Here is a 24,468-nt window from a genome sequence, read left to right on the forward strand (position 1 = left end):
CTTGTGTTTCATGGGACTGTTTACTCGAACTGCTGAACCTGAAAAATTCTTCTCAGAGTTCAAATTTGTGGACAGGCCCACAGCAAGGAGCATTCCAGCTTGAGGTCTTTCCCAGCGTGCCTTACCTGTTCATGAACTTCAGCAGTTGGCTTTCTGATCCAGTTGTTCTCAAGAACAGAACAGAACAGGCAAATTCTAATTTTGTAACATATATTTAAGTCTATGTGATCAATATTTTAATCTTGCTCACTAGTGTGGAAAGTGAAAACACTAGAAAATGTGATAGTTTCCAAGTGTAACCCTTGCATGCTTCAAAGGTTTGTTACCATGCTAACAACAAATTCTAGGTTATCTGCAAGAAGAAGAGGTGCCACTGTTCCATGCTGTACACTCACAATCTTGCAGTTCTTGTATGTGTCTGTATTTTCTAGCTTAGTTTCTGGGAATGCCACTGATGAGCATGTGACGTTTGGATCTGAAAATTCACTGGGCCATCAAATTACAAACTTCCTGCGAAATACCAACATGCCTTAAGTTTTACGCCATCCACTTGCCATTGTGATGCCAAATTTTGACTTTTGGTATTGAGTAGCATGTGTGAAAGATGTCACAAAAAAATAAATAAAAATTGATGTAACAGTTCCAATGTGTATTTTATCTCACCAGCTACCTCAACCTAAACAGAGCTATGGACAACCAAACCCTTCGGCCAGGCGACAGAGCGTCAATACGATGCATGATAACAGGAGAACCACCACCAACCTACGAGTGGTTCAGAGACAACACCAAAATAGAAGGCAAAGGACGATACAATATCCGCACGTATGAATGGGGTTCCAAACTATCGATACGAAACAGTACGACCAGATGATTCAGGAACGTATCGCTGCACAGCGAGTAATCTTTCCAAAAACCTGTCATCATCAGCCCAATTACACATCAGTAAGTTTCTTTGTTTTTCCGTTCAAGATGACGCTATGAAGCTTCAAAATCTGTTTCCTTAGAAAATTTGTTCATGTTCTAATTCTGGTATGTGGATAAAGTGTCCTTTTTTGTTAAAAAAAACGAGTGACTAGGTCAGTTGAGGTCAATGCTTACCATCTGAAGTTCAAGTCAACATTGACATTTTTGGGTCACAGTTCAGGTGCAAATGAACCACATCCATCATGTTGGGTCAGTAATGCATGTGTGGGATACAAGAGCAATGTTTCTCTGTCATTCATAGCTATTTTGCCTTTCTTCATCAAGGAGGCATAAGAGTCTATCACAAATATGCAGCTTCTGTAGCCATACATGTAGAAAGAATGCTGCCTTTACTAGTAAATGCAAATTCAAAATGGAAATATCACTCATTTTCTCCAAACTCTTAAGTTATGCAAATTTGTTTGAAGAACAGTATTATGTCACTTTTCATGTTGTCCAGTATAGTAATGTGGCATCCGGAACAAACCAATCAGCAACGCCTTAGTATCGAGTTTACAAAATACAAAGATTTTCCCCAACTTATACAGGCAGTTTTTAAAATCAACCAATAGAGGGTGCTATAACAAATATGATCAAATCTGTATATCAGTACCACAGCAAACGTCAGTGCACAGGGTGATTTTGATGAGAAAAGTTTCAAAGAAGTACTTTATAATAAAAGGATCAAGATAGGTCAATAGAAAACTAAATATGAGCAGGTTTATCTAATTTATACCATCTTATAGTGATGGTTTTCAGTTTGTGCAGTGTAAATTTCAAGACATTTCAGCTGCTTTTAATTTGCTCACTTGCGCGTAAAGATTTTAGAACTTCGGATATCGTATATCAGTATAAAGCACCGAGGGCAGGGCATTTAATGATCTTTCCAGTGTAAATTGAGCAAGTATGTGGAAGTGTTGAGCTTTTTTGTGCCGGCATCATCTTTCAAAAAATAAGTGAGCAGTAAGTTCTGAAACATGTTTGGCAATCATTTTTATTGCCAGATGATCTCTCTGAGTATACATCTCTTTCCATATGAACATATGCATATCTGATCAACAACGTACACTAGAACATTTGATACAATATGCAAATATGAAAAATATTTTTTCTACATTCTTTCATTATGCACAATTATATAATTAATGAACAGTGCTTGACCAACATTGATGCAAATGATGTTTTAGGAAGCAAACGATGTGTGAAGTGCACCTTTAGAAGATCTAATCTTTGTCTCATAGTCTCATACAGTATTCTCCTCAGCCTTCCATTACTGGAAACAGACCCTTGAGGTAGTGATGGACTGTTTTTACCCTTTCGCCACCATGGTGTGGCCCAAACTCATTGTAATCAATGGTGATTGTGGACCCATTGACAGGGAATTAGGGGTGGACAGGTTAATGCTCATTGGAAACACAATACTCTTCTGTCTGACCCTGATGTAGAAGGTCCAAATTAATTTTATGTTAAGACATAAAAGATGAACTCTATAGTTCTGCTCTGGGGTGTTTATTAGAGGATTTTACTACATGCTTTGCACATTAAAAAAGTTTAGGTGTCGAAAGGTTACATAATTTCTTGCAGTTTCCCATGAATACTTAGTATGACAATGCTCCCCCATTCTAAAATCTTTCACATTGTTTTGTAACCACAGTATCAAAGGTAAAAGGATTTAGGATATGTAATACGTAATGTTTTTACCCTTTCACCAGTGCGCCCTCTAACAAAAGAGATTTCACGAAACTTTTGAGTCAATTGAAAAAATTTGTGAAATTTTCTTGAGTAACAATGTATAATTTCCTATTCGACTTTAAATTTTCTTGAGTTACAGAAATATTCATGAATCATGGCCCGCCAAATAGGTTTAGACGGCACACTGCCTTTCATCACCATGGTTTTGCCTAAACTCATTTTTCATCTGATCAAAGAGAAAGCACAAACGTGAGGTTCTAACTCTTTGCCTGTAATATTTTGTCTGAGAAAAAGTTTTGTAGAAAATCTTCAGAATGCTGAATCTTAATTTTGACCCTTTCTTTTTTTTTCTTTCCTGTGCAGGCTCTTCTATACCAGAAGATGACAGGTAAGAAAGAAATATTATTGTTAATTAAACATGGAAAAGTTTCCTGAGATTGAAAAGTTTTGTGAATCCTTGAAAGATGCAGACTAACCATTCATTCTGCAGTGACCTTGACAACTATAGTGTCATATAGCCATAGCAATATATCGTAATTTGGATAATCCGGTCTGCAGCCGGGAGCTTTTATTCTTAATTTTTGCGAATTGTATGAAACACCGTTTTTCCCAGTATGCAAATTAGATGATGGCTTTCCCAAGGGGAATAGCCATGGTCTTTGGTTGATGCACTATGGTATATATCTGTTTTGATGTGAATTCTTTTCAGCATTTTCCTTTGTACATTGATATTACAGTGCTAGTATCCTGAAAAATAAAGGTTTTCTAAGATGAATAGTGTTTGTGAAACAAAAGGAATTCTGAAAAAATACCAAAATATTTATATTGTAATGTTTTTCATTCTTCTTCCTGTAGTCGGGGGACGTCATGTGAGCCGTATCGAGGCTCTCTGTGTTCTAGCTTCCTGGGTACGAACGATATTTACGTTGAAGCGTCAGCCCCCGCGCAGGAGATGGAGTCGCGTCTGTCCATTGGACTGAAGATGCTGGAGAGTCACAGCGACGAATGGAGTGAACGGTGTCTAGAGCACGCCATACCATTTGTGTGCTATTACGCCTTCCCACTGTGCGATACAACTAAGTCGACTCCGACCCGGCGTGAGATCTGCTATGAGGATTGTATACAGATCAAGGAGAATATCTGTCGTGATGAGTTTGAAATGCTGCAATTGAGCGGAATCGCGGATAGTATGCTTCCCGATTGTGTGGGTGCACCCCGATTTGATGGCGTCTCAAACTGCGTTAAGTTGGACATTCCAGAAAGTCAGAAGATCAAAGGTGAGTGAGTTTATCCTCTTACCCTGCCTTTCTAGCTCACATTTGCTATATATGCATATGGCATTGGGAGCTACTGGGATCAGTTGACGTACATCTGTGTGTATGTTTGTATGTATGTTTGTCCGTTCATTACAAATTTATTGGATGATATTCAGATTTTTAAATATTCAACCAATCAATCAAATGTCTGATCGTACAAGTGAAAAAGCAAGTTTTACAACAGAATGTGCAATACAGTTACCAAATCTGAAGATAGATAAACAGCAGAGAAAACTCAATCTATTGTTTTTCCCTGCATGAGTGTGATTATACACTCTAACAACAGCTGAATGGCTTTAGATACCTTATCTGGAACCTTGGCATGCACATTTTTACCGTTAACGGTAGTACTCATTATAAGGGTGACCCTTTTATGTTTTTTTGTTTTTCATCTCCAGAGGAATACTCGGGCAGGGCGGGCTGTCGCGATAAAAAAAAAAAACAAGTACCAAAAAAAAACCCCCTGTATTTGTTTCAGATCAATGTTCTGTCCATTCAGTCTCTACAATTTTTAAGTACAAAAAAGGGGTATTTGTTTCAGTTCAATGTTCTGTCCATTCAGTCACTTCAATTTCTTGTCTTTCAGTTCAGTGTTCTGTGCTCTCTGTCCTTTCAGTCTGAGTCGCCGCAATCTCACAATTTGATGATGGTGGTGCTATTGCTAGGATGTTCGCCTCAGAGGCGGCGCAAATAAAAGAGGTGTTTTTATTTTCATGTCGGAGCTGAAATTTACGGTCGGTTGGGAGATGAGAAAAACAAAAATAAAAAATGTAGCCCTAAACCTAGTTCACACATTTCAGCTGGTATTATGTAAAGGAATAAAAATAACAAAATTAAGAAAGACTAGTTGCTTATGTGTTGTTCGTATTCCTATAAAGAAATATGGAAGTTATTTTGGTATTTTTGCTGTTCAGGTCATCACCAGTGTTACAATGATACAGGGGTCACCTATAGAGGGACAAAGAATGTTACAGAATCTGGGATTCCATGCCAGCCATGGGAAGCCAACTGGGTAAGCTTTCTCGCTTTTTCACTTTTTAGTAAATTGTTTGAATTTTACTGGTTGCTGCAGTTTTGCAATTTATTTCGAAGAAAGGATTTGTTCCATATTTAGGTGGAAAGTCATGTGTTCAGGTTATTGTGAAATAGTGTCATTTTGGTGAACTGTATAGATCTGTAGAAAGAGGCAAGATTGCGGGAGTGAATTGGGTAGTCATGAGGCACTCAAAAGCTTACTGGATAAAACTAGTGAAATAATCAAAGCTGTAAATTTTCTTGCAGACCATCAACCACAATCTGCATCCTGTTGGGAACATTTTTGAACACCCTTTCAGGGTCTCTTGTCAGAACTTTCATAGAGCCAATGATATCTGTTTCATAGGTGAATAAATTTCAACGATTGTGCATACCAGTTGGTTGATGTATGGGTGTTGCCAGTACAGGTGTATTGTTGTTGAAATATCTTTTCATGGCCATATTTATGTCTTATGATTTCATTTTGTTGTTGTCTTTCAGCCGCATTCTCATTCCCTTTCCCCGACGACCTACCCAGAAATCGGAGGAGGACACAACTACTGTCGCAACCCTGGTAACAAACTGGACAGCCCATGGTGTTTTACAATGAAGGAAGATGAAAGAGTTGCAAGATGTAACATACCTAGATGTTGTGAGTATTTCTTTTGTTGTGACTGACTGTATATTAACCTGTTCATCCCTTAATCCCAATGAACAGGTCCACAATTACCAGTGGTAACAATGGGTTTGGACCATACCATGGTGATGAAAGGGTCACATTTAATGCTGTGTGGTTGTGGGGACTTTTTGAGTTGTCAGCTTGCATGGTACATACAGTCTAATGCCCTGCTTGTCAGACTGCAAACTCCGCCATTATCTACATTGTGCTTCTTTACCACAGACAAATGTACTGGCCCAGCTCTGCTCACAACTTGTGTCCTTGCTATGTAATTTAGTGATCATCAGACACACGTTAAAGTCGCACAGTACTGCACATTTGTGTAATTACAAGTGTGTATCACGTCTCAGATCATCATGCTTGGAAATTTACTTACTAGATTAGAATTTCAATGGAAAACAAAGGGCCATGACACCTCCATAATCCTCTCCCAGACTGGAACAAACTCAGTCCAAGGGATTGAATGTCTAGCATTTAAGTTGAACTTCACACTGAAGATGCTAAATTGTTTTCCTTTTTACAGATGTGTACATACTGATACTTCAGATTGTCATGTTCTCTACTTCTTTCTTTCTAACAGATCCAGAAGATGCAGTCACTTTGCCAACATTAGTTGAAGGGACTTATTTCACGTAAGTAGATTATGCATGATGTGGTGGACAGTTATTCTAACATTTGTAGGTAGAAAAGCTGAGTGGTCTTTTTTTATCTTTTTGCTCCCATAGCCATATGTATATATGGCAATGGAAGCTATTCTTATAGGCTAGGGAAATGTCTGTATGTATGTATGTCTGTATGTCTGTATGTCTGTCCGTCAACATCAAAAACTCCAAAACCGCTGTACATTTCATCTTGATATTTGGTGTGTACATGGATGATGGGCTGTAGATGAGATTTTGTTCAAATGAAGTTGTCATTGCCAAAAATATGCAAATTAAGTGAAAAAATGTAAAAACAGTCAAAATTGAAAAAACTCAATAACCACTGAGCAGATTACATGAAAAATTAGCATGTAAGTACTTTGGGCTGACATGAAATGATTGTGCACATCTTGGGTCAGTATCTTGGACTTGCTATTTTTCATGAATTTTTAGCTCCGCTGTCAGCGACGCGGAGCTTATCAAATAGGTTGATTTTCCGTCGTCGTCCGTCGTCGTCCGTCGTCCGTCGTCCGTCGTCGTCGTCGTCGTCCGTCAACAATTGCCTTCTCCTCTGAAACCGCAAGTCCAATTGCTTTGAAATTTTATATGCAGTTCACTTTAGGTGACCTTACTTAAGTTTGTTCAAATCGTGGTGAAATTTGCATATTTGTATTTTTGGGGCAAATTTTGGTGTTTTTGGTAAAAAAATCTTCTTCTCTGAAACCGCTTGTCCGATTGTTTTGAAATTTGATATGCAGTCTACTTAGGGTGACTCCAGTCAGATTTGTTCAAATCATGGTGAAATTTGCATATTTGTATTTTTAAGGCAATTTTTGTCATTTTTGGTAAAAAAATCTTTAAAAATCTTCTTCTTCAAAACTACCAGTCAGATAGCTTTGATATTTGGTACATATGTCCCTAGGGATGATCTATTTCAGATTTGTTCAAATTGTGCAGAAATATGCAAATTTGCATTTTTAAGGCAATTTTTGCCATTTTTGGTCAAAAAATGTATTTCTCAAAAAGTACTGGTCTAATAGTTTTGAAATTTGGTATACATGTTTCTATAGATGAACTGAGTAATATATATTGAATTTCTGATGAAATCTGAAATTTTGTATTTTTGGGGCAATTTTTGCCATTTTGGGTCAAAAATGTGTATTTCCAAAACTATTCATCTGATAGCTTTGAAATTTGGTATACAGGTTCCTACAGATAAACTACATGATATTTATTGAAATTATGATTAAATCTGCGATTTTGTATTTTTGGGGCAATTTTTGCCATTTTTTGTCAAAAAATGTGTATTTCTAAAACTACTCATCTGATAGCTTTGCAATTTGGTATATAGGTTTCTACAGATCACCTTAATGATATTTGTTGAAATTATGATGAAATCTGCAATTTTAAATTTTTGGGGCAATTTTTCCCATTTTTGGTCAAAAAATGTATTTCTCAAAAAGTACTGGTCTAACACCTTTGAAATTTGGTATACAGGTTTCTATAGATGAACTAAATTTGATCTTTTGAAATTACGATGAAATCTGCAATTTTTATTTTTAGGGCAATTGTTGCCATTTTGGTCAGAAAATTTTATTCTCAAAAAACTACTCATCAGATAGCTTTGGTTGACATGTTCTTAGGGATGATCCGATGTGATATGTTCAAAGTATGATGAAATCTTCAATTGTGTATTTTTGCAGCTTATTTTAGCCACTTTTTTCTGGCCACTGCATTGAGCTATCAAAGATTTCCACCTTCTTCATCAACATGTGTCAAAAATAGTTATTCTCTACATAAACACAGCGGAGCTATATCGGCCGCTAGGTCGCTTGTTTTGTAATTTTCTCCCATTTTTGGTCAAAAAATCTCCTGCTCTGAAACCACAAGTCCGATTGATTTGAAACTTGGTATGGAAGTGCATAGGAGTGACCTTTCCCAAATTTGGGCAAATCGTGGTGAAATTTGCATATTTTTAGTTTACACGTCCATAGACTCCCATGTATAAGGCAGATCTCCATAGACTCCCATGTATAAGGCCACGAAAAATAAAAATTTAGTTTCTCATCGTATTCATATTGCAAAAAGGATGCAGTGACACAATTTTTAGTCCCCACGGATGAAGTCCAGTGAGCTTATAGATTGGGTCATGTCCGTCTGTTCGTCCATCCGTGAGTCCATCCGTTCACGCATATATCTCCGATATTTTGACAAAATGTCATGTGACCTTGATGACCTTTGATCTCAAATATACATATTTGTCCATAACTCAGTAACCACAAGTGCTACAGCCTTCATGTATGGTATGATGGGACACCTTATGACGCCACATATTGTACCTCATTAATTATGCACATATCTAATTTTGAGCGAGCCAATAGAGCTAGAGGTCTGATTTTTGGTATATAGGGATAACTTAGCAATACAATTTTTTTGACAAAATGTCACGTGACCTCGGTGACCTTTGACCTCAAATATACATATTTGTCCATAACTCAGTAACCACAAGTGCTACAGCCTTCATGTATGGTATGATGGGACACCTTATGACGCCACATATTGTACCTCAATAATTATGCGCATATCTAATTTTGAGCGAGCCAATAGAGCTAGAGGTCTGATTTTTGGTATATAGGGATAACTTAGCAATACAATTTTTTTGACAAAATGTCACGTGACCTCGGTGACCTTTGACCTCAAATATACATATTTGTCCATAACTCAGTAACCACAAGTGCTACAGCCTTCATGTATGGTATGATGGGACACCTTATGACGCCACATATTGTACCTCATTAATTATGTGCATATCTAATTTTGAGCGAGCCAATAGAGCTAGAGGTCTGATTTTTGGTATATAGGGATAACTTAGCAATACAATTTTTTTGACAAAATGTCACGTGACCTCGGTGACCTTTGACCTCAAATATACATATTTGTCCATAACTCAGTAACCACAAGTGCTACAGCCTTCATGTATGGTATGATGGGACAGCTTATGACGCCACATATTGTACCTCATTAATTATGCACATATCTAATTTTGAGCGAGCCAATAGAGCTTGAGGTCTGATTTTTGGTATATAGGGATAACTTAGCAAAACAATTTTTTTGACAAAATGTCACGTGACCTCAGTGACCTTTGACCTCAAATATACATATTTTTCCATAACTCGGTAACCACAAGTGCTACACCCTTCATGTTTGGTATGATTGGACACCTTATGACGCCACATACTGTACCTCAATAATTATGCGCATATCTCATTCTGAGCGAGCCAATAGAGCTGGATGTCTGATTTTTGGTATATAGGGATAACTATAGGAGAGAAATTTTTTGACCAAATGTCATGTGACCTCGATGACCTTTTACCTAAAATATATGTTTATGTCAATAAATAAGTAACCACAAGTGCTATGTCCTTTGTATTTAGTAGGATGGGAGACCTTATGACAACACACGCTTTACCTCATTAATTATGTACACATCGAATTCTGGGCAAGCGAATAGAGCTAGAGATCTGATTTTTTGGCATATAGGGATTAATTAGCAATATAATTTTTTTTCAAAATGTCATGTGACCTCGATGACCTTTGACCTTGATTATACATATATATGCATATTTCAGTAATCACAAGTCAGGGTTCGAAATTAATTTTTTGTTTGGTGGTCAAGTTTGACCACCAGATTCAAATTTTGGTGGTCAATTGCAAAATTTGGTGGTCCAAAAAATTAGTAATATCAGAGTGTAATTCTTGTGGAGGTTGGGGTCCATGGGGGTGAATAGTGGGCTGTACATGCTGCTTTGGAACCATTTCACCATGCTGCTACACATGTTAAGTTGGTTTACATGTATGTGGATGCCCAGTAAATCCACTGGAAAATTTTCAGTCATTTACAGATCAACTTGACTACTGCATGAGTGACTGACTGACTGGTTATATGCAAAGGACTTGAGTTACAGATTTTAAGTTTTGACAGAATTACTGTGTAATAAAGAAATGACAATTACTGCTTGTATAACATGACAATTATTGCATTTTTTTGGACTATCATGAAGTTTTGTATGTGTCACTTTAATGACTATAGACGAAATTTGCCAGGAGATGTTATTCAACGTTTGCAGATTTTATCACAATAATCATAGCAGTAAACAGTAAAACAAAGAGAGACATTGTCTATTTAAAGGAACACTCAGTTGAGTAGTGGAGTGGGGTTGAAGGACTGACATGAACCTCAGTGGAGGGACTGTCATTGAACAGACAAGACGTGTACTACATAACTGCTAAAATACAATGTATCTATCTCTGAGGACAATATATTGTTTCTGGATACTCCTAGCAATAAACTGTGAGAGGCATGTAAGATTTACAGCTCTGCAGTGCACTATTGTGACCTCCAACAGTGTTTCATCTAGGATGCTACACCAGGGGGGGACTGGTCCCCCTCTGCAGGAATTTTTGAGGGGGATTTTAAAATTTTGGGGGGGGGGATTTAACTAAAACATATAACCACGGCTTTACAGGTAACTTTTAATGTTGCAATGATGTCACTTGTGATACACATACTACAAACCATAAATCACTTGTTTGTTAACAGCTAGCCATGTCCACTGTACATGAACCTTCAAGGGATTTTTTTCATTTTTAACTGAACTGTGTGTACTTACACAAAGCAAGAAAAATCTTTAGTAGTTATAAAGGAATGCTTTCCTATCTTCTGAAAAAATAATATATATTTGTTTGTCACGTTTTTACTGTGCTTATATCATCCCTAACCACAGCAGAGTTTGGATCAAGATTGCCCTATACAAACCTGTTAGCTGTATTTTTCTAGTGACCTAGCTGGTCTTGTAGTCTTGTGCGCAGACTCAGTAAAGTTAAAACGAACAACTTAGGAGGTCTCTGTCTGCCGTGTTTTGAATGTGGAGTCTCGATGTCAGATTCGCTCCAATTGCTTTTTGTCAGTCATTTTACAGTGGGAAAATAACAAACAGAAATGTTGGTTGTCATCAACAGTTAACTTTAGGGTTTTTTGCCCGAAAAATAAGTCAATGTTTGTTCACTGAATTCAAAAACCGGGCCCATTGACACCACAGCTTGCTTGTGACTCTCATTCAGTCATTGCATGCAATCCCGTTACAGTGCCAATGTCATTCACTGAACTGAAAACGTTTCTGTAACAGTAGAGTCAAATTTCCCAGTCAATTTTTGCTACCAGAATTATTTTCATAGTGTTACGGACATTCATACTATGCACAAAAACTTCAGTTTGTCCCCTGTTCTCGATCGTACAGAGATAATGAGACAAGGGCAATGAACTTCTGTGAACGTAACTCTCAATGGGCTGACATGCTTTCGATATGCAAAATCAGCTACGGAAAGTACAAATAGTATCAAAATCGAACTAAAATTAGTTCCTTTCATGTAAATGTTCTTGCTACACTATACAATGCCTGTTGCAAAGTATTAACAGTGCCGATAATGGGTCAAAAGCATCGAAGTGTGACACTCATGATATTTGGATATGCCATTCCAGCCAGCTCAGTGCAGTGCGCGATGGGTCGCCCCTTCTACGTACACTTGGCGGCGCGCAGCACACCCGGGCAGCACACCAAAAAGGGGGAATCGCGCAATCGCGCAGCCTAGATGAAACACTGCTCCAAAAACTTGGTGTCAAGATTGACCACCAAAACTAGAATCTGGTGGTCCAAATTAGATAATTGGTGGTCTTTTGACGCATGACCACCGGGTATTTCGAACCCTGCAAGTTCTATACCTCCATTTTGATAGGATATTAGACCTTAAGATGTCACATCTTGTACCTCATTTATAATGCGCATATGTATTCTTGGCTGGCCAATACTGCTAGAGGTCTGATCTTTTTCCCGATTTAGAACCATAACTTAGACATGCCTCATGTGTTTCAAATTGGGAACAACGACATAGACCTATGTGCCCATAGATCTCAACATATACACTCCAGTGATACTTCTTAATGACCACATTTTCCTGCCCCATCAAGACTAATACTCCTATTACAAGTGGGGACTATGTCATTGTAAATGACTTGTTGAGTTAATGGTTGTATCACAGTATTCGATATATCTAATTCTGTATTTTTTCCATTTTATATTCTGAATAATTACATTAAACATATTTCACTGTCTCCAGTACATTTCATTTAAGTATTTTCACTTCATGCATTTTATCCCTTTCACACATGTTCAAATATCTGACCAGAGAACAAACACTAAATAGTCCAGGATGGGAGCTACAGTGTCATTGACGCTATTTTTTTCTGTACTTATAGTCTCTTCACCTGTAACCACTTTTGTTTGGGCCAATTATTGCAAAAGCTGTGCTTTTACTGACTGCAAAATACTCAATATGTCCTTTTTAGCAGGTTACAAGGATGAAGGGAAAGCGATGTCACACAGAGAGTCTATGAATTATTGTGATGTGATAGCACCAATTTGATGGTTGTTTGTTTGGCGTTTATTTTTGGATTTCTACGACAAGGAGTTTGTTGAGCACACAAAGTATAATGGGAGAAAAGATGTAAAATGCACTTCTCAAAGTGATGCATGAGATTATCAATAACAAAATAAAACTGTGCTGTCGCTGTGACGTTACATTTTGCCTATGTTCATTCTCGTTTTATGATATCAATTACAGTGCTGCCAATGGCAACTTTCTGGAGCTGGTCGAATCGGTCAATAACCCCAAACTATACTACGGCGACAAAGCAGTCCTTCGGTGTCGTGTCTCCGGCGAACCTCGACCCACCATCCTGTGGTTTAAGAATGATGCGCCCATAAAACCAGAGAGACAGCGAGTGAGCGTTAAAGACGTCTCCTGGGGATCCAAGCTCATTATCCGTGACGTGAACTTGGCAGATATTGCATACTACAAGTGTGTGGCAGAGAACCCCCTTGGTAGGGTCTCTTCCCAAGGAACCTTGTATGTAGATGTTGATGTTGGTAAGTTTCGTAATCCATGTCTGAAGTTCATCCTTTGCTCTTTACACTTGAGAAAGAGTGACCCCAATTTCTCTTGATATTCGTTATGGTGTTTGCCCATTGAAAGGCAAAGGGTTGTGAAGATCCATTTCCCCTGGAGTGATATTTTTTGTTTTGAACTTAATTGTGGATGCTGTTTCCTCAATGTTTGGCCTGGCAGTTGTATCCAAATTGCACCTTATTGAGGATATTGGGATGATGTCTTGCAACTTCCTGACAATTCATGACTGTTTCCAGTTTTGTTTTGTACTTCGAATCTGTGCTTCGAAAATTCATGACTGTTTCCAGTTTTGTTTTGTACTTCGAATCTGTGTTACCTGTTGATTGACATATCATAGGGAGTCTAACAGCAGCAAGGTGCATGCCATACACCGTGCCATGCCATGCACTCACCATTGTTCTATGGCTTCAGAACTCAGATCGCTAGACTACCAGTGACCAATAGTCAATCTTTGAACTTCAACTTGCACTTTACAGGTGCAGGGTCTTAGACTTGCAAACATCCTACAAAACTTCCATCATTTTCCTGTTGATTTTGTAAGATATTTGCATAGTTTTGTACAGTCATATGTTGGCAGTTGATACAAAAATAAAATGTGAAAAAAATTTCACAAAAATGACAATGGGGTTATTTCCAGTCACAAAGTGCTTGCCCAAGAATCAAATCGCTGAAAAAGTCTCGCTGTGAAAAATCTATTGATGGTTTTGATCATTGAAAGATATTTGGTTTGTCATGAAAGAAAAAAACAAAGAAAAGATCATAGTTATGGAGAAATATGGAAGATGATCTGTACAATGTGGGATGATATAAAAAAAATTTGCTAAGACATGTGTCATTAATCTGTTTACCATGATTCCAGTAAACAGGTCCTAATTTGCTATCGATAACAACGGAATTTGGCCAAACCATCTTGATGAAGGGGGATGAAAAGGAATGGTTCATTCACTGATAATTTTGATTTTGTATTGCGTTGTTTTACAGATCCTCGCCCTTCACCGAATCCAGACAAAACCACGTAAGTAAGTTCTATGTCTGTATTGCAGGCAGTTGACCCGGGTCTATTGGCAACGGTACTTGTACTCTTAGATTGTTTTAGATCTGCAGAGTTGGTAACTCACTGTGAATGTGTTCAAGCACAGACTCAGTATCACTGTTGTTCTAGTGTGGTTTAAAAAAAAAAATACACTTATCTGCACAGCATTAATTATGGAGGGGAAATATCGTTGGCAAGGTTATCGCTGGAAACTCAGATGAAGGAACAGTTCAATTCATCTGTCAATAGATTCACGTGCACTACTGATGTTTGACTAGAAAAGAAACAGAAGATTTCAAAAACTATGTGTTTGAGGGCGCTACACCTATCTGAGTTCCTTAATGTTAACCGGTACTCATGCAAAGCAATGAAGGTACTTTCATAAATTTCTGTTTCCTTCAAGGTCCAGTCTGGATAACAAATGCAAAACCATAAGTCAAGAATGCACAAGCACACACTAAAGCCTCATTTAAAGAAATTTCTTCAAATTACATTTTTTTTTTGCAAAGATTTGATGTTGTTTGAAGGAAGCAAGCATATATTATGCACAAGTGCCTGTCATGATACAGATCTGTTGTTTCCTAGATCTATGCCATACTCCATGTTTGATGTGATGATTCTTCTCTTTCTTTCTTACAGGAAGGGGAATGGATATTGCAAACCTTACACTGGTAGCGTGTGTCAGCACTATATGAAGAATGAAATTGTTTATCTTCACCCCGACTTACCACAGATTGAAATTGAACGCAATTTGCTAGCAGCTTTTGTAGTGATCCAGCAGTCCACCGACCTTTCCCCGCGCTGTGAAGAGTACGCCTTTCCTTCCCTCTGCTACTATGCGTTTCCCCTGTGCGACGAGACGAGCGCGACGCCCAAACCTCGTGAGTTGTGCCGGGACGAGTGTGAGGTGTTGGAGGAAGAGATCTGCCATGCTGAGTACCACCTGGCCCAGACCAATCAGGTCATCACTAATAATGTGATCATTCCCAGATGTTCCCATCTTCCATTCCCAGGATCCAATGCAAGCACCAACTGTATCCGCCTCGGTCTTCTGAATGCTTCGCACGGTATTATCCAAGGTAACTGGCTTGGTCATGAATTCATTCCTTTAGTCCAAGCACATGTTCAAAGGACTTTGCCAAATATTTGCATTTATTTCCATGGAAGAAATCATGTTTATGTCAATGCATTTCAAGAAACATGGACTTGTAGTGGGCCCTCTCATAGAGAGAATTTAGAGAAATCAAAAGTAACTTAGGTTTGATAATTTGTGAAAATTTCAGAAAGGCTGCCTCTTTATCAAATATATGTAAAAATGACATGCAGAATCATATAGCCTTACTCCTCACTCAATTCTTGAGATAGAGGCACACAAACTGTATTACTTCAAATTAAACAATTTAAGCTCAGGTACATGTATAGATTATACTGCAGCATAAGTACACCAGACACATAATTGTGTGATTTAAATTCACCTCAGCATGTAACAGTAGAAAAAGGAAATTGACACATCATGATATTTTTCAATGCTGTTTTACCAGTTTGACAGTAGTGTGCCATTTAAAGTGACTCAACTTTTCAGAATTTTAAAGGGTCCATCCCAGCATTATTACTGATTGAGTCATGTTAACAAAAACCATAGTTGGTGCACACTTGAGAGAGAGGCACCGATAAATTCCTGTGTACCAATTCCAAGGTTATTCCGAGATATTCTGTCACTACTATGAATCAGAGATGCAAAAAAAATGTAATATTGACTTATGAATATGGTTTTGTCACTATAAAAAAGATTATCAGGAGAACTGGTGATTACAGGTTTTTTTCTCTCTCAATAATTTTTCCGTTGCAAATTTTCTTTTCAGACCATAAATGTTACAATGGTAGCGGAACCAGTTATCGAGGCACTGTCAATGTCACTAAATCAGGAATTCCCTGCCAAAACTGGTATTCACAAGTTGTAAGTATACGTACCTGATAACTCCTTAATTTGTTGATTGCCTTCCTGGGACCCTTTCACCGCTATGGTTTGGCCCAACAATCATTGTTATCAATGAAGATTATGGACCTGTTTACAGGGTATTGGGGTGAACGAGTGAAGGTGGTGCACACCTTTAAAGTTTTAAATTTTTGCACACGCTTTCCTTGATGAAACTTCTGGCCATTCTCGGTCATGATCATGCATAAAATTAGGGGTCACTGAAAAGCTTTAGATATTGGAGAAACAAGTCATGTAAGTTAACCAACATTTGAAATTCCAAATTGCTGCAAGCATTTCCGATATGAGCCATAGGGGGAAAAGTAATTTTTTTGTTATTACAAAATAGGATGATGAAAACTTCAGTTACATACACTCTTCAAAATTTGAACGTCCTCATCTGTGTTCCCCCTAGGCATTTACTACCTTCAAAGGACAAAGTTGGTTTTGTGCTAGATCATTAAATACCTTTGCAACCTTGATAATGAACTCCGCTAATCTCTTTACCTTCCAATTCCCTGTAAAGAAGTCCGCACTCGCCATTGATTGATACCTGTGGGTATAGACCAAACCCAATTGTGGAAGGTTTGATCTTAATTTGTGATGTTAGTGTCAAAAAGACTCTTGTTACTTTTCTTAAAGGCTTTTAGAGAAACTGTTTGCTCATTAAGGGCTGTTTCTGGTAGAAAACAAGAAATGTTTGTAGTTTTTTGTGACTACATGCAAACAGAGTTGTAGGTCATTGATATCTGTTTTGCTCACCAATGTGGCATACTATCACCATGTATCAGAGTTCTGACAAAGACTGACTGAAGTTTCAAGCAACAGGGAATTGTCATGTTGTTCAGAGACAGCAACTGTGTCCCTCACACCCTTTCACCACGATGGTCTGACGCAACCCTATTAATTTTAGTGGGGATTTAGAACCTGTGTGAAGGGAAATGGATGTGACAAGCTCAGCAGTGCATTGCATTTTCACTTCTGTTTAATGAAAGCAGTGATGAAAGTTACAATATTGAGTACAATTTTTGCTTGCCAACCATGTCTGTACGCAAGTACCTTTTTTAACCCTTTCACCACCATGGTTTGTCCCAAATCCATTGTTTTCTATGGTAAAGTTGGACCTGTATACAGGGAACTGGGGGTGAAAGGGTTAAAGTCAGGTTGTTCATCCATCTTATAATCTCAATTTCATGTCGGGCATTGCCAAGTTTATTTAATTCTGATATTGTCTGCCGCATCATCTTATTATAGTACTAGAGAGACTTCAATTTGATCAGGATATGAACACTTTGTATCTATGATGCATCATGACTCTGCCTTTATTGGATTAGAATTTTGTTCAGTACATCACCATGCTGCATGACTCTCTTCCGCAGCCTCATGTCCACTTCTTGAAGCCTGCCACTTACAGAGAGATAGCAGGCGATCACAATTTCTGTCGTAATCCAGGCGGTGAACAGGCACAGCCATGGTGTTACACCACTGATGTGTCTGTCAGAAGTGAGCCCTGTGACATACCAAAATGCAGTAAGTATTTAGGATGAGAATTTGTTGCATATGTGGTTCTACTCCGGAATAAAAAAGACGCATGGTGTTCTGCAGACTCCGTATGCCCAAGACATCATGTGATACCGGTACAAGCAAATCCATGTGTACAAACTTGTATAGAAATACATATATTTCTTTGCGCGTTTGTGCACGTGGTTTTGTTTGTACCATGGTCTATTGGAATTCAAGGTATAACCCACTGCAGTACCCATTGCAGTATCCAGTAGAAATAAACACTTTATTTTACTTGTCAACAGGGACAGTGATACTAAAATACAGGTCTGGATATAGATTCACTTTTCAACAATAACACTCAAGGTCCAACATGCCTACAGTGTATTTGTTTATGAATAGACTGCTTGCAATCAGAATACTGGGTATTTCCACACAGCCTATTCAGTAGGCTAAGAAATTACACTTTTGATAGGGCTGATATTGTATCGTAACTGTTATTTTATTCACAGTATTGACTATGTACATATTTAGGTAATGTGAGTATGAAAGCGTAAGTATAACAAATATCCAATGATGGAAAGACAACAGAGAAAAAGTAAACCAAAAAATATTTGAAAACTTCATTTCAACAAAAAGCACATTTTAAATCTCATTTGCACGATTGTCAATTCTAAACTCTCTTTTTTAATTCCATCCAGTTGATATACCACCAGACAAGAAATCCAGCGAGGTGCTTTTGATACTGGTGCCAAGCATCGCAGTGCCTCTTCTTATTGCACTGCTGTTTGTCTGCATATGCATGTGTCGACGCCAGTCCTATATGGCATACAACGGACCCAAATTCAATGGACCAGTCATGGAGATGTCAGATATTAATCGCCAACCTCAATCTCATGCTCAGGTGAGGGGGTTTCAGCCATGTTTTTCAGTTTTTAGTCAGCATGCAGGGTTGTCGTTAAGGCTGGTATCCTGGTAAATTTCACCAGAACTCCTCTTAGAATATTAATATAATTATTGTACAATAAAATCTAATACTAATAATTTTACATTTACCTATCTTCCCAAACCTCAGCAAAAACACCAGCAGACATACTGTTCATACACTCCTTTAAGGCATTTCTGGCAATCCCTGGGATCGCCTTTGTTCTGGTCTGTAAGAGGATTATGGAGGTGTGATAGCCTTTTGTTTTCCTTTGAAATTATAATCTTGTTGGTAAATTTTCCGATGAGACAAACTGGCGCCAACAACTGTACTTTTTAGTCCCACCAGACGAAATCCGGAATGGGGAATTATGGATTGCATTCCGTCTGTCCGACCGTCAGGAGCCGTTTCTCAGACATCCCATTACCGATTTGTCTCAAACTTTGTACAAAGACAGTGGCATACATACATATGCCAAGACAGTCTGATTTATTTGAAGAAATTTTGAAAAAAGATCATACTTCTACCCTGTCTGCCATATTTACATTCACAGATGCAGGTGAAAGAAATCCCAGCAACCATGATCCGCTTCATACAGGAGATCGGAGAAGGTGCATTCGGGAAAGTGTACCAGGGAGAGGTGTTAGGAATAGGAAACGATCCAAACGGAATAACCAAGGTTGCCATCAAAACTCTCAAGGACAACGCCTCGCCAAAAGTTCAAATGGATTTTCGGAGAGAGGTCGACCTGATGGCCACCCTTGCTCATCCCAATATAGTGACACTGCTAGGGACATGCATGTTGCAACATCCCCACTGTATGATTTTTGAATTCATGTCCCAGGGAGACCTGCATGAATTCCTGGTGCGCCACTCGCCACACTCTGATGTGGGAAGTAGCATTGATGACGACACCCAGTCATCTCTAGACAACACTGATTTCCTGTCAATTGCTACTCAGATTGCCTGTGGAATGGAATATTTAGCTCAGCGCCACTTCGTTCACCGTGATTTAGCGGCAAGGAATTGCCTTGTAGGAGACAACCTAGTGGTCAAAATTGCCGATTTTGGCCTTTCTAGAGATATTTATACCTCAGACTATTACCGCATGCATAGCAAATCGCTTCTCCCAGTTCGCTGGATGGCGCCAGAGTCAATACTTTACGGAAAGTTCACTACGCAGAGCGATGTCTGGTCGTTCGGAGTGCTTCTTTGGGAGCTATTCAGCTTTGGACTTCAGCCTTATTATGGCTTCAACAGTAAAGAGGTGATTGAGATGGTGCGAGTGCATAAGATTCTCCCTTGCCCGGATGGCTGCCCAGCGAGGATGTACGCCCTCATGCAAGAGTGCTGGTCGGAGCTTCCGAGTCAGAGACCCACATTTCACGAAATATCGACACGGTTGCACTCCTGGGAGGGCGTGCCGACCATGAATCACAACGGATCATTGAATCAGACTGTTCTCTCTGCAGATACAACGATAACACCTCTGTTGAACCACAAACCAGCGACGCACTCGCGGTCGTCAGATAGGTCGTCGTCGTCGGCGGTGTCGCGCAGTAACCCGTCAATAGTCCTTCCTAACGGGAATTGCACTAGCAATCAGACAGAAGTTTAGACTGATGTAGCCCAGTAAAACGCCCAAACAGTACATTGTATATATTATATTTATGCACCAATTGTGAACTCTCTATATGTATATACCTCCAAAACATGAACTTTTATCAAATATAATTTGTGAACTGTATTCAACTTAGAGCTAACCAGCCCACCCCTATTTTTCGAGTATTCATAGATCAACCCACCTAAATGTACCTGAGAGCTAATTGATCACACTAGAATAATTCTAAAATAGGGGTGGATAGGTTAGCAGCCAAAACTTGCCAGCAATGACAACATGACATAATAGGAATATGTATTTTTCCCCCCAAGTGTACATTGTATGTTTTATAGGTTAAGTTTCCCCACATTAACTTATAAAAAAGACCAATACATATATATTATTTAATTTCAAGTGAGGTACTTTCTCAGACTGTACGATGAAAGTCTTAGTTTATTGTAACTTTGTCTTGCCTTCATTGAAGAGTTTATTTTTCTATCGGCTTTTATTTTTCTTTTTGTTTGTTTTTTTTCCCTGGCATTCTTAACTTGCAGCTCAAAGTGAATTTTGTGAGGAGGGATTTCTTACATGTACGTAGCTGGCTGTATTTTACTAACAGAGGTGAAAGTATGTTGCAGATGACTCACAGGGTATCATTATTTGTCTTTGTGCTAAAATATTGAATCAATGCTCCAATATATGGAACTTTACCATCCACTGTCGTTTCCTTCCAACAGGAACTTCACATCATCAGCAGTGAATGAGCAGTGAATAAGTTTTATTACCACCAGAAGTATTACGTTATTGCAAATTATCTCCAAAGTTGAATAAATAATACATTGCGAACGGGTTTAAAATTTGTCACTGATACTATAGTAAGAAAAGAAATTGTGAGTTTAGGTTCCTGATACTGCCTCGGATCTTTCCCCATGCATTACCTCTGTACCTTTGCTGGATAGTTCAGTGACCTATGACCCTTGACCCTACAGGTCAACTCTCATCATGTCTGATTATGCTTGATCACCATACAAAGAAGAGGGAAAGAAAGGCTGAATTTATTTATACTTTTGAGTATTGCGTGGTATGTGGAGGATGGTAGCACCATACAGTGTTGCCTTCTCAGAATAGCACAGCACTTGACTTTTACATAGGACGTTTTTTGGGAGTGTTGTCTCCCCAGGCACATAGGGAAATATGTGAATGGTTTACCATAAAAGTGAGGATTTCGAAAGTTATTGTGCCAATTTGGAAATTTTCTGAAAATCCTTTGAGGTATGTTGTCTCATACCATTTCATGCAAAATGACAAACTTTTCTTGGTTTAAAAGCCAGCCCTGCAGCTGTAATGCGGCCTGTGTTACCTTCGAAGGACGTGCTGCACTGACTCTATTGTCTTGATAGATACACTGCTTGTCGTGTGCTGCTTCAAAAGGGATGATATTTTGTTTTGAAAAATACCACGATAAAGATAGATGGTGGTGTAATGTTGGCTCATAACTTGAAAAGTGTAGAGAATTTTTTTACAGAGAGCTCAGTTATTGTTCTGTGCAAAGTAACTTTGCAAATTTTTTTTATTAGGCGAGGAAAATATGCCAAGTTTTACAGATCTTCTGTTGTCAACCACATTATTCTGGGTTGCAGTGAGTGATTAAAAAATTACTTGAGATTTTGATTCCAAGATTTTGAGAGGATCCAGGTTTTGTTCGGAAATGCAAAGTGTCCGGAAGTTGAGTTGACAGTTTCCAGTGAGAGTAGCTGATGTTTGCTGAGTAATTATTGGCGTACATGGAAAGAAGACTGCTTGAGATATGAAAAGAAATACTTGTAATGTAACACACAATATTTCAATTTTACATGATGTTGTATTGACTGCATAAAGATGTGCACTTTGTTCAGTATTGTATGATAATATATATACATATTTGTATGAAATGACATCTCACCGCCTCCATGTATGCATGTGTTAAAACAATGTAGGAATTCTGTTCTTGCTGACTCTTTGCAAATGCAATGGTCAGCCTTTTCTCTTGTGATCATTGATTCGTTTGACTGTGCTTGGCGAAATCACAGTGACCAACTGACAGTCCAGTCACACTTCTGAGGTCGAGCGCCCTCAGTCACAATTTTGTAAGAATCTTTTGTTTACAAGTAGCCTCATATTCCTTGGCTTGTCTTAAAAATATGAACTGAGAGTTATATTTCTGTAAAATTAACCTAAAAGGTGAAGACGCTGTTATTGTTTTTCTGTTATAACTTTTGCTGCACACATTCATTACCTCCAAAAGAGTATGCATTTTCTCTATTGTTTGAAAGTATGCAAGGAAGTGAGATTTTAAGATGATTATGCACTTTGGACCAACAAAGAGGACACCTAGCTTTATGTTGAGTAAACTTTGCTTGAGAGATCAGGTTTTGTACATGTCTTTATTTTCTTCAATTCTTTTTTATTTTTGTGAAAGTGATCAAGAGCACTGATCAGTGTCATTGTCAAGTTATTTGAAGGCATCCTGTTGTCCAATATTTGTCAAGAGCATCTTGAATGCATGATACTTAAACATCATTGTGTATTTCTCTGCTGTGACTCTGATCACTGTTGTGTGGTGTACCTTGTAGATTTCAGTGGTGCAGTTTTAACGGTGAACAGGAAATTGGGGAGGGGAGGAAATTAGGGTAAAACCCCTTCGAATCCCAGGGATAACATGACGTTATGCAGGAATTCACCCCGACAGAGTTCAAAAAGTTAACAAGATTTTCCCTGAATCGCCAGACAATACCAACTCTCATTCTGAGATGAGGTATATGACTTATGGCCTTGACCATCCTCATGTGGCAAGTTCTTAGTCATGACAGATCCCCAATTCCGGACTCCCATTCCTCATAAAAAAAGTTCCAGTAAACCACAGGAAGTGACAAGATTGCACCAAACAGTGATGGCAGGAGTGTGGAAACCATTATGTAGCATCCCATGGTTACATTGACACAGTGTCATGCATAGATATATGTTACTTCCAAAATGAGCCAAGCGCTTTGAACTTACAGAAGTTTGTTAACAGTCAGAGTTTTATATTTTTTATATATTCTTTGCGACCTTTGACCTTCAGTTGAACTGCAAGATTTGCAAGTTTTGACTTTATTTATAAGGTTGTGGAGAAAAAGGGGAAAGCACACATTCATCTCTTTTGAATATATAATTTTCACTCAAAATAAGTGAATTTATGAAATATAATTTGGACTTTCACATATTCTGTAAGAGATTTTGTAAGGATGAATTTGCACAACCACGGTATGGCAGCTTATATTTATTGTCTCCACAAGAATTTGAAATTTCACCTGTTTTAATTTTGCCCACATTTACAGTTGAGTGAAAACAATTCAAAAAAAAGGAACAAGCATTATTGTAATAAATCTTTGTTCATATTTTCAAAAGCCTGTCTCTTTTTTGTCCGCATAGTTGTTTTGAGGAAAGTGTGCAGGATGCAAGTTGGTGTGTCAACATTGCAATAAGGACTCTGCTATCAAAAAAACTAAAATTCAGAACGGGCAGCCAAAATAAATACTACATTTTAATGACAACACATGAAAGCAGAACGGGAGAGGGGACCCGGCATAAACAGACATGGGGCATGTATTCGTGTGCCGTTTTAAATGTGGACTTGACGATGCAATATTATAAGTCCATTCATTGAGAAAAAATGGGATACAAATTACAACAACCTAAAAAAACAAAAAAAACCATTATTTTGCACTCTGATAGGAGAATATAGGGTACTTGGAATGTTGAAAAAGTGTAAACGTAAAATCTGTTTAGCAATATTTATGTGTACACTTTGTACAGTGTATACATTGTAAGGCAGGTTGGTATTATCCATTCATAATAAAGAACACGGTTTTTCTGAAGCCAAGTTTGTTTGCATGCAGGAGTTTTGTTTTTAGAACGGAGGTGAATGATACCAAAATTCAGGAACTATATTGCTAGTGCATCAGCTTTTATGATCCACAATCCCTTATTCACCTTGTTTTTTTTGTCTGTCTGAACTACCATGTACTTATTAGAAGAATTTGTAGAGCACATATTGCACTGAAGCTGCTTTCAGTAAAATAATAG

General features: G+C 38.2%; 1 protein-coding gene across 1 annotated transcript in view; it reads left to right on the forward strand.

The window, feature by feature from the left end:
* LOC139138931 (inactive tyrosine-protein kinase transmembrane receptor ROR1-like) overlaps window positions 1–23,789 on the forward strand; it is an 80,113-nt gene extending 56,324 nt beyond the window's left edge. Inside the window, exons 3-15 of the mRNA XM_070707554.1 lie at window positions 667–942; window positions 3,019–3,043; window positions 3,511–3,932; window positions 4,886–4,983; window positions 5,487–5,637; window positions 6,245–6,296; window positions 12,984–13,288; window positions 14,310–14,343; window positions 15,001–15,440; window positions 16,224–16,318; window positions 17,716–17,866; window positions 18,541–18,743; window positions 19,318–23,789. Coding sequence (XP_070563655.1) covers window positions 825–942; window positions 3,019–3,043; window positions 3,511–3,932; window positions 4,886–4,983; window positions 5,487–5,637; window positions 6,245–6,296; window positions 12,984–13,288; window positions 14,310–14,343; window positions 15,001–15,440; window positions 16,224–16,318; window positions 17,716–17,866; window positions 18,541–18,743; window positions 19,318–20,382 — 3,159 coding nt within the window. The 5' untranslated portion in view covers window positions 667–824 and the 3' untranslated portion in view covers window positions 20,383–23,789. The remainder of the gene's footprint in view (window positions 1–666; window positions 943–3,018; window positions 3,044–3,510; window positions 3,933–4,885; window positions 4,984–5,486; window positions 5,638–6,244; window positions 6,297–12,983; window positions 13,289–14,309; window positions 14,344–15,000; window positions 15,441–16,223; window positions 16,319–17,715; window positions 17,867–18,540; window positions 18,744–19,317) is intronic.
* Window positions 23,790–24,468: the final 679 nt, after the last annotated feature.

This window comes from Ptychodera flava, chromosome 8, assembly GCF_041260155.1.
Source record: "Ptychodera flava strain L36383 chromosome 8, AS_Pfla_20210202, whole genome shotgun sequence".
Lineage (NCBI taxonomy): Eukaryota > Metazoa > Hemichordata > Enteropneusta > Ptychoderidae > Ptychodera > Ptychodera flava.